The 10,816-nt window shown below is 50.7% G+C and overlaps 1 protein-coding gene across 1 annotated transcript in view; it reads right to left on the bottom strand.

Annotated features, from left to right (window-relative positions):
- Positions 1 to 3,371: 3,371 nt before the first annotated feature.
- The window catches only part of ACADS (acyl-CoA dehydrogenase short chain), a 7,768-nt gene continuing 323 nt past the window's right edge, over positions 3,372 to 10,816 (bottom strand). Inside the window, exons 2-10 of the mRNA XM_026859929.1 lie at positions 10,502 to 10,813; positions 8,740 to 8,889; positions 8,438 to 8,549; positions 7,883 to 8,034; positions 7,434 to 7,604; positions 6,083 to 6,220; positions 5,720 to 5,815; positions 5,342 to 5,398; positions 3,372 to 4,717 (exon numbers count right to left, since the gene is read on the bottom strand). Coding sequence (XP_026715730.1) covers positions 4,565 to 4,717; positions 5,342 to 5,398; positions 5,720 to 5,815; positions 6,083 to 6,220; positions 7,434 to 7,604; positions 7,883 to 8,034; positions 8,438 to 8,549; positions 8,740 to 8,889; positions 10,502 to 10,813 — 1,341 coding nt within the window. The 3' untranslated portion in view covers positions 3,372 to 4,564. The remainder of the gene's footprint in view (positions 4,718 to 5,341; positions 5,399 to 5,719; positions 5,816 to 6,082; positions 6,221 to 7,433; positions 7,605 to 7,882; positions 8,035 to 8,437; positions 8,550 to 8,739; positions 8,890 to 10,501; positions 10,814 to 10,816) is intronic.

Genomic DNA, 10,816 nt, shown 5'->3' with positions numbered 1-10,816 from the left:
CTTCCATCTGACTGACTATGCGTCTTCAGCTCGAGGATGGAACTGTGCAAGCTGCTTTGGGTTCTTTGGCTTTCTGGAGGCCGTGTAGGGCCCAGGCTTCCCTGTCCCTCCGGGGTCTGGTACAGCTGTGCAGGCCGCTTTGGTTTAACATTTTGTTGAAATCTGAAATAAACTACTTGACCCTGCAGTGAGACTACCAAACCACCTGCCCTTTCTCTTCCAGAGTTGTCAGGAAAAAAAATTTAGTAATTGTTTGACTATTATAAGCCTTGTAGGAAGGTAAAAGGATACTGGCAAAAGAGTGACAGACCCCAGAGCATGTTTATAGCACGGGACATGGACCAGAATGGTAACATGCAGACTCGGTAGCAGTTTTGAAGTCAATTTTCTGATGCATCTTTCGGAATAGTCAGCTTAGAAATTTTACTGTTTGTCATTTTGAAATTTCCCTAAGATCACACTTAATCTTACAAACAGTACGAGTTCAGAAATGGTGAAGTGTGTTAGGAACAGGAGATGGTTGCTCTGTGTTGGCCTGTTGGGACAAGCCGGGACGTGGCGGGCTCAGCCCGCCCACAGAGGCTCGGGAGCACACGGGGGCAGCCAGCACTGCAGTTTCCATCGGGTGAAGTTCAGAAACCTTTTGCTGAGATGAATGTTTCCTGTCCTGAGCGTGGGAGTAGGGTTTGTTCTGTGTGAGGAGGGGAAGTCACCGAGGCAATTGGGAAACACACCCTGACTGCTGGGTGGCTTCCCCAGCTTTGCATTGACCTCCCTGGGGAAGCAGAGGGAGGGTTCCCAATGATTTTTCTTTTTATACAAGTAGTGAGTGAGTAGAATTTGAAATTAATTTTTAGCTGAACAGTAGTAAATTGCATTTTCCAGGTTCCAACACTGTCATGCTTTCTTACCTCTATTCCATTTCTTCCAGTTATTCTTCATTATACTGTTATAGTACTTTGCTTTTTTACTTCAGGATGTCTTTCAAATCCGGTATTTTTCACACTTTCCAACATCCCCAGCCTAACCTGCACGTGTGGCTGTTGCCAGGTCTGTGTGTGTCATGAGGGCTCTCAACTTAGGCAAAACAAAATTTTAATTAAAATAATCTGTCCTATTTTATAGATAACACTGTCAGAAAAGACTGGTAGAGGAGACTATTTTGATGTGAAAGCAGTACTACAGCAATTTCAGCTGAGTGCTGTAAAACATTTTATACACTGCTTAAACTTGGAAGGCTGAGATGGCACTTTGGGGTTTTTTTTTTTTTGAAATGGTGTGAAGTTGAGCGGCGAGTCCCCACGGGCTGCGCGCCCCCGCGCCGAGGAAGGCAGATGCTCGGGGGGGGGAGCCAGGCTCCAGGCAGCTCCTTGGGCCTGAGGGGGTCGGGCCGAGAAGGACGTGTCTGGGGTCTGTGCTCCCCTGGAGGAGCAAAGTATTTCTCACCTGCCCATATTGAACTGTGACAGCCCAGAACACCTCGTCTCTTCCTTCCCTCTGTTGGGAACTCACATGAAAGGGACTGTGGGCTTTATCTGGGATATAAAATACATCAAATCTGAGGGGGGAAGTAACTCCTCATTACTGTAACTGTTTCCTAACAAAGGATTCTGGCTGGGCTCCCCCTGCTTCCTTCCCAGCAGCCTGCCCTCTGCCTCCTAACCAGTGTCACGTACACTTGGAGCACTCTGGGGCAAACCCCCAGAGCTCTTGAGAAGTGCAGCTGTGGCTTATCTCCTTCCCCACCTCCAATCTATGCGTGACCTATTTTCCTCATCTCGGTGCCCTGACTTTGCAGTGTTGGCTGAGTTTGTAAATTGATAAAACCCCCTGTAACTAGACCCTTTTCTCCCAGGGAAGCCTGGCCCTACCCATCCTGGCCAGGTTAGCGCTGTCTGGGGGCGGCTCTCGAAGAGCTCCCCGTTCAATGCTGCAAAACTTGTTTGTGTTTCGCACTTTCAGCAGTTCTTTTCTCTAACATCCCTGAGGAGCAGACACACGAACATTACAGCCAAAATTCTCTCTGCCAGCAGCAGCGAGGAGTAAGCTCTTAGTATCTTGCTCTGAGAAAAACCATCTCGCTCTTTGCTCTCGGAGCGGTGGGTCAGGCTTTGTGTGTAACCGTGCTGTTTACCCCAAAGCTGCTGTGCAGTGCTGGGTGACTGGTCCCTCTTGGGACCTGTGGCAGTGGGGAAAGTAGTGGAAAACTTTTGTTTGAAAGCCTTTGCACCCTTAAAGCATGTTTTTAGGTAAGGACAAAAGGGAACTCTGCTAATAGCACATCTGTAAGTTGTTCCTAGGCTCAGGAACCTGGCTGGCACGTTGTACCTAGACTGGTGGGTTCTGACCAGCTCCACCCTTTTTGTCATCTGATGATGTGCCCTGTAACTTGATCCAGACTATGGCAGCGGTTGGGTGCAGCGGTTGGCACCAAGTCAGCACTAGCAAGAAGCCTGTGACCGAGGCGGGCGGTGCGTGATCCAGGCTGCCCCCACGGCAGGCTCTGTCCGGTCAGAGGCGCAGCAGCAGCGCTCCCCCAAGAACAGCCGGTCCCTTGGTGCTGCCCCCGTATTCTCTGCGGAAGGTGCCCGGGATTTGGCACACCTGGTCCTGGTGCAGGTCCTGGTGCTCGCTGCCCGCAGAGCTGCTCTGCCCCTTAGGGCAGCCCTGGTGCCACAGAGGGGCAGCTGCACTCTGCGCCGGGGCAGAGAAGTTGTCATTTGGCGCAGGTAGGCAAGGGAGGAGCAGCTCTAGGAGAAGCAGCTAGATGGGGAGAGGGGAAACTGCCGCAGGCACAGCCTAAGTGTGACCGACTGACTGCTTGGGCCATGAGGGCTTCAGCTGGGGCTCAGCACAGGTCAGCAAAGACGAGCCCTGAACAATAACTGCATCCTGAAGTCCTCCCTTGCAGCCAGCAGCCCTACAGCTCCTCTTCTAGCTGGGTGACAGCAAGAAGTGTGAAATATTATCACTTCCTCCTACACAATCATAGAAATGAGCCTTCAGCAATGATCGGAGGTGAGAGGGGCTGGAATCAAGCTAGAAAAGTGTGTCTCGCTCCTAGAAACCCTCCATAATTTACAACACACTTAGCGAGCACGGTTTTCCAGTAGAAATGCTCTTGTTGCAGGCCGGGCCTGGTGCTGTTTCTGCTAATCCTTGGGTTTGCAAGAACAGCAAGAGAAATCAAGACTCGAAGACTTTGCCCCAGGACACAGTTGCCCTCTAGCGACCTGCAAGGGAATTATTTGTATTGTACCTCAAAGCCGTGTCTTAACTGGTGCCTGCAGGCCCTGCTGGTTTATGCTCCTGTCTCTGTCTTGTGACTGGAAGAAAATATTCTAAATTAATTCACATTTGTGTTAAAAAAAAAAAAAAAAAAGTTGTGAGGCCTGGTGGTCCTTTAAAATCAGGTTTTATTTGTCTTCTCTGCTCTCTTACGTGTAATAGAATCCTGCTGTGTTTCCACACCAATCTAAATAAAGGGCACCACAGGAAAATACCTCATGTACGCGTCCTTTAGACAAGGGGGCAGATCACACCTGCTCTAGTCTTAATCCTATCCTTAGAGCTCCTGAGTTTAGAGCTTTTCTGTTGGCTGTTGACTCTTCTAGAAGTTACTTTCTTGCCAAAGGTAACTGATTAATGATATGTGCTACTGCTAAAGCTTCCTGGCAAGGTTTTGTGTGTTGTATGTTCATTTCCTCGTTGTTGCCCAAAACACGTAGAGATTAAAGGCAGTTACTGCCACTTCATGCACGTTCCTGTTGGGTGGCTGTTGGTATAGTAAAAGCAGCTTTGGGAGCACTGGTTTTGGCTGTTGTTTGGTTTGTTGTTTTTTTTTTTAAATCAGTCTTGGGCATTGCAGCTTTTCTGTCCTTTGCTGTTACACCTACAGCTGTAAGTGGCTGAGGGTGCAGGCTGCTGGGCAGGAGCAGGGCTGCTCGCTGCCCTTAGTTTGCACAGCCAGCCCCTGCGGAGAGCCCTCTGCGCGGGCAGTTCCTGCGCCCTCCTGCCCAGCTCCTCTCCTGCTGGAAGGAAGTGAGGGAAAGAGCAGAGCTGCCCCAGGATCTCGGTCTGTGTCCAAGCAGGAGCTCACACACAGGAATTCACGGTCTGATCAGGAGAGGCAGCCTGGACCAAGGCAGAGGGATCACCCCTCTGTGCCTCCAGTGCTGGCACTGATCATCCCCTACCATGTAGTGACAGGTCTTTGCAGAACAGGCCAGGGCTGGGAAGTGCCCAAGGGGAGCTGCTGCCTTACTGAACAGCAAAGTGCTTTTGCTGCTACCAAGCCAAGCCAAGGCTCCAGTTCAGGAGAAGACCTACGCTCCCCTGCAAGGCCAGGCTGCCTCCTCCCTCCTGTACTCCCAGCTATCACTTACAAACCCAGACAGGGCCTTCCACGCACCATACTTTGTCCAGAGAAGAATCAGCACATTTTAACAAGAGGGTCAGTTACCCATTGGTGAGGAACACTTCAATCAGTAGCCTCATTCGAGAGCGCCTCAATCACTGTTGTTACAAGGCACTCTGGGGCAGTGTCATGCTCTAGTTGGCTGTTTCAGCTACGGTAGGCCTTCAGCAATTGACCTGCTATCACCAGTCTCTGGATCTCACTGGTCCCCTCATAGATTTCGGTGATACGAGCGTCACGGTAATGGCGCTCTGCTGGCATCTCTGTCACGTAGCCCATCCCGCCCAAGATCTGGATGGCCTGAAACAAAGGCAGGGGGTGAGAAGGGAAGCAGGGTCAAGGAATTTGTTTTCTACAGAACACAGCCACCTTAAAAGGAGCTAAGTCCACTACAAGCATAACCAGGGAACACATGGGGATGACTGCAGCCCCTTTGCAGTCAGAGGAACAAACAGGATTTGAGCTGGGCAAGAGCAATTGGGATGTCCCAGGCAGAGAATGAATCACTTCAGAGGGACCTGGTAGTGATCCCTGTTCAGCTAAGACACTTATTAAGGACAAGAGAAAATAAATGCAGACACCAGAGGTCCTGCTCCATTTGCTCACGATGTTGCAAATGTACCAGTCCCGAGTGGCGCACCCCTGTTCTCTCCCAGAACTTTGACAGGGCCCTGGGCAGCAGGAGGCACAAGAAGACTTATACAGCTGCTACAGGGCAGCATAAAGTCTCTACCCTCCCTGTCCAAGAAAAATGGCTGTGCTAAACAGCTTCAGCCATATGGGTCTGTTTATCTGTTTTGGTGGGGTTTTTTTAAAAAAAATCAATCTTGTAAATTCTGTCCCACCTTCCCCAAGCACTTGTGTGGCAACACAAACTCCCTTTCAGCGTGGTGTTATCAGAGAGATGGCAACTGAAGTAGTTACCTGATGAGCAATGGCCGTTGCAGCTTCTGATGCAGCCAGTTTGGCCATTGCTGCCTCCTTTGGGGAAAGAAAACATCACTGAGGGTGCAGCTGGCACAAGGAGCACCTCACTTCGAGGAGCAGGAACGCTCAGACCAGCTGTGCCAGCCTGAGCACTGGTGCCAGCTGAGCGCAGCCACCCCTCTCCCCTTGGCTAAACCCAGGACTGGGCTCAGCTGGCGCCTGAGGAGAGAGCAGCTGGGTGGGTGCTGGTGGGTTAAACGCCAGCAGCGCCGGGCGGGTGCCGAGCGCAGCGATGCTCTACACACCGTGTGGTTTTCTTGCCTCGAGCCCGTGCCCTGTGCCGTCGCCGCTAGGCAGGCGCAAGGCTGGCGGTACCTTTGTGAAGGGCCTCCCGTTGTCCTTCAGCATAGCCGCTCTCCAGGTCAGCAGGCGCGCGCCCTCCAAGGCCACAGCCATATCTGCTAGCTTGAACTGCAACGACAAACGCTGCCTTCGTCCTGGGCAGTGGCCTCTGCCTGCACGAGAACATGCAGCGGAAGCCTCCCACCCCCAAGGCCACTCTTGCTAGAAACAGAGCGCTTCTGGCCCCACACTCCGTTCTAAAGGTATCTGAAAAAAAGAGTATTACCCTGTTTATCCCAGAGAGGGTAAAGTGCACTGCGTGCCTGAAACCCTGGGTGAGAGCCTGCAGCAACATGCCACCAGCACCCACCGTGCCTGGAACCGCCCCGCCCGTACCTGCACTGCCTGGAGCTTTGTGATGGGCGACCCGAAGGCCATTCTCTTTTCAGCATAATCCACCGCACAGTCCAGAGCTGCCTGTGCTATTCCAAGTGCCTGTGAGGCAATACCAATCCTTCCGCCATCCAGAGTTTGCTGAGAAAGACACAAAATATATGTGATCAGTCAAGTCATTGCATTCCTGATCTTGCTGGGAAGCTGCTGTAGCCCGAGTATCCTCTGGTGAGAGTCCTCCTGGATGCAGCATATTCTGGTTAAGCAGGAAGACCGAGGTATGACATGCACTGGGCACCGCAGAGAGAGGCCAGGGGTACAAGAAGGAAAGCAGAGAGATTGCTACTTATTAACTGGGGAAAAAGAGGGGGTGCCAAATAAGGGAAGCACCACGCCAAGGAACTCTGGAAGGGGCTGAAAAGAACCCTCCAGCTAGGCCCCTGGCTCACTGTGCAGATCATTTTACTTTAACTAAAATACCAAAAGGAAATCTGAGTTTTATTCTTTGCCCTCATCATTAGTACACACTCTGAAGCATTTCTCAAAATGACTGAATTGAGTCAATAACCTGACTTACCTCAAACACCTGCCCATTGGGCTTTTTACTGCTTCCCTGCCTCCCTACACACAGGGAGAATTTACAGCACTGTGAGAAAAGGTTCTCGGTCCTGGGCTGAGCATCTTAAAGTGGCCAGTGGCTGGTGGGTTCTTTTTGTTTTGGACATAATGGAATGGGCTGTTCTACAGGGAGCTCAGCCTTTTTCAGAAAGTCAGGCCAACAAGCGGTGTTTTGCCCCTGCAGAGAGCAAGGAACACTTCCAAGGGGCAGCATGTCACTGCAGGGAACACGCTGTTCCGCAGCTGCCTGGCTCCTCCTCAGACATCACACACGTGCCCTAACTCAGGTTTCATCCACTGTTAGACACTAGGCAGAGGTTGTCCTGGGCCTCCAGGGCAGCTTTCCTCTCCCACAGTATTAGGGAAAATGTCATGTTTTCCCTTTATCTATGGGTACACACTGAAGGAAGAGGGTTGGGAAAGGAGAAAAATTAAAACACAGCACCCCTGCTGACACACCACCTCAGTGGCATCAGTGTTCCTTCATCGAGAACTGCCACACTGACTCTGCAATAAAAGTGCTGACAGGGATTTACAGTAAATTAGTGATGCATCAAGCTCTGTGAACGACTTCTCCCACACTGGCAAAAGAGGTCAACTGGTTAATGTTACACAGAACAGCTTCTACTAGTGGTTCTCACCAAAGTGATCCTAAGTCTGAAAATGGTTTTGAAAATTGTAACCTTGGGAACTACAGCTTTAGACCACCACAGCTGCACCCCGATCCATCTCTTACCATGGCGATTTTGAAGCCCATTCCCACCTGCCCCAGTAGGTTGGCCTTGGGTATCCGACAGTCCTCAAATATCAGGTTGGCAGTGGAAGAGGCTCGGATTCCCAGCTTGTCTTCTTTCTTCCCCAGTGACAGCCCAGCAGTTGGCATGGGAACCAGGAATGCGCTAATACCCTGCAACAAGACCCAAACTCAGGATGGGTGCCAACTTCCCACTTACCTGGCTGTAAACAGGCTTCCTCCAAACATTTTTCATAGAAGCCACATGTCTAAATAAGCAGGAGAAGGGAGGGGAGAGATGAGATAGAATAAAGCCAGTCACACATCAGCCCCTCCTCTGCTCAGTGCCTGCACCGCTCTAAATACAGTGTCCCCAGGGCCTTCTCAAAGTGCTTCTCTGCACAGCTCCTTTACTCCCGCCCCTTTTTCCTGATTGACCCACATGAACGCACCTTGTGCTTCAGGGATTTATCCGTAGTAGCAAACACCACAGCGGCCGAGGCGTCCCAGGCATTGGTGATCCAGGCCTTGGTGCCGTTCAGCACCCACTCGTCGCCATCCAGGTGTGCCACTGTGGATGCTGCACCCGCATCGCTGCCGTTTCCTGAGCAAGGCGCCAGCAAACACAACTCAGACGAATCAGTGGCAGCCCAGGGTGCAAACCCACCCCCTGCCCGCAGCCCCTGTCAGCTCACGGCACCTCTGGAGCTGCGGTAGGGTCAGCATTGTCCCTCCCAGCAGACCCGAAAAGGAAGGGGAAAGGCCCATGTGCCTAAGACATGTCCATCTGCAGAGCTCTGCTCACAGAGGGGATGAAGATTTTCAGCATGAACCATGGGGATGGCAGTTAATACCCTGGGCATCGAGACTTTGTGTACACAGAATTACTACAAACCACCTTTCTACAAACTCTTACGATTTCACAGAGCTAAAGTCCATCCTAAACCTGACTATGGAAAGAAGCTACCCTATGTTCTTTGCAACAGGAACAGTAACAGTCACATCACCTGGTTCACTAAGGGCAAAACACCCAATTTTCTCTCCAGTGGTGAAGGGAGCAATCCACTTGTGCTTCTGTTCTTCAGAGCCAAACTTGAGTATTGGTCCTAAATACAGAGACTTCAAGAATTGAGAGCTGAGTTAATGCCTCTTGAAGGTACAAGCAATCCAGGAACTCCCTAATGTCTGAGTGTTCTCCAACACACCAGAACCCACCTCAGGAACAGATCCCCTTTCTTCCCCACACCGATCATGCCCGACGCCAGCCTCAGCTCACGCCTGTCCCTCCCACATGACCTGAGACACTTACATTATTGACACTGACAATGACACCTGTGGATGCGCAGCCCCTGCTGATCTCCTCCAAGGCAATGGAATAGGCCAGGTAGTCGAGGCCTGCTCCTTTGTACTCCTCTGGCACGTCCATAGCCAGCAGCCCTAAGCCACCCATCTTCCTCACCTGCACGTAGGGAACGGAGAAGTAAGACCCTTTGCACCATCAGTGTCCCAGCAAATCCATGTGGATACATGATGGTAAAGACATAGAAGGGCTACACACAACTCCTGGTGAAATGGCAATCTGACTGGACAAGCTGACAGGTGTCCCCAGGTCCCGATGACTTCAGCAAGAGCTTGCACAGTCACTGATGCCTAAGACAAGGCTCTGGCTTATTTAAAGAGCCCTCTTCAGTACTGGGAAGGAGGGAGCCTTCTGAAGGTGAAATAGGGAGATGCAACCCCAGCAGCATTTCCTCAGCCTCCCACCAAAGCTCTTCCCCTTGCATATCTCCTGTCAGTAGGAAGCTCTCAATGGGAAATCTAAGCTGATAAAAATCATTAGAACTTTACCTTTGAGTCTGCTGAGCTTCAGCCTAGGACTGCACAAGGGAAGAATTTTACAGAATGAATAACTCACAGAATAGTTTACAAGAAAGTGATTTTTCATTCCCATTAAAGCCATGTCTTGCTTCCCAGAGAATTTAATTGTTGGCTACATTCCGAATTATTACACCCCAAGTTCCTCAGCTGGATCCCTGGCTTCTTCAGAGCACCGACTGTCTTACTCAAAGTCCCTTGTTAATGTTTGGCAACACACAAGAGAAAAAACAAACTTCCTCCATTTTTATATTTACGATGCCAAGCTTTTGGTGTTGCAGAAATATGCATGTTACCAGCCTCTGCTTGCTGAAGCAAACCAAGAGGAATCTTTAAACAAATATTTTTCCCTCCTGTATGGGCACCCAAAACACTAGTCCTTCACATCAAATCCAGAGGATGAACAAAAGACAGAAACTAGTTCTATGTATGTTGCTTTATCTTAATAAACAGTTTGCGTTTTGAATTTTCCCCTACCCATTCAGGGTATTCTCAGGTAAGAACAGTAAAGTATTTTCTTCCTTAGCATGAGTATGACTTTCCCAGCTATCCTCCTTGCTCCTTAATAGAAAGAGGGGTGTCTGACAAAACTCACCTGTCTCAGACTGTGCTTGCCTGGAATCTTTCAGGAGCTCAATATTTCATTGCAACAAAACAGGTAAGTTAGTCTGCTCAACACGGCACAGAATGTACTGCAGTGTCTGTACTGCTTTTCACAAGAGAAATCATAGGTTTGACTGGAATTTCAATTTCTTCACAGCCCCAGAGGATGACCAACATGTATCTCCTATGTCCTGATCACTTCACTGTTGGAAATGCACTGAGGTCATCTACACTTCCTCACTATAAACTGTTTTTATGGTTATGTGCAGTCTATAAAAGTATTTCATTGATTTTGTAAGTCAGCTGTATTACAGCCCCCAGGAAAGCCGGTAAGAGAACTGAAAATTCAATGGTACTAAGGCACAGACAGTACACAGAAATGCGAGTTCAAAATGTTCTGTAAGCATTACAACCTCCACACTCAAAGAACCTTGCCAGAAGCTGGTCTAAACTTCAATTTTCTACGAAGCCAGAGATCAGTGCACATTTTGCTTCAGGCCCAGGTGTTCCTGCCGCAGCAGCAGAGCGAAGCCAGGCTCTGAAGGAGCCAGTGCGCCCCTGGGGTGCCCACCGCCGGCGGGAGCAGCACGCACCTGCTCGGCCGGGAAGCGGTGCTCCTTATCCAGCTGAGCTGCGACAGGCATCAGCTCCTTCTCTGCGAAGTCCCGGCACGTCTGACGCAGCATCTGGTGGGTTTCTGGCAGTTCCACCGTCTGGTACACGGTGTGCAGCCGGCGGAGGCGCCCGAAGGCCAGCGCTGAAAGGAAGGGGGGGAATTGAGGGCCCGGCCCCAGACGGGGCTCGAACAAACCGGTGTGGCGTTCCCCCAGGTACACTTTGCCCACGACAACGGTGCCGCGGGATGCAGGATGCGGGACCGCAGCCGGGGCAGAGCGGGCCGGGAGCTC

This window comes from Athene cunicularia, assembly GCF_003259725.1.
Source record: "Athene cunicularia isolate RWA chromosome 15 unlocalized genomic scaffold, athCun1 chr15_part1, whole genome shotgun sequence".
In the NCBI taxonomy this organism is placed as follows: domain Eukaryota; kingdom Metazoa; phylum Chordata; class Aves; order Strigiformes; family Strigidae; genus Athene; species Athene cunicularia.
This window is presented reverse-complemented; position numbering and strand designations above follow the sequence as displayed.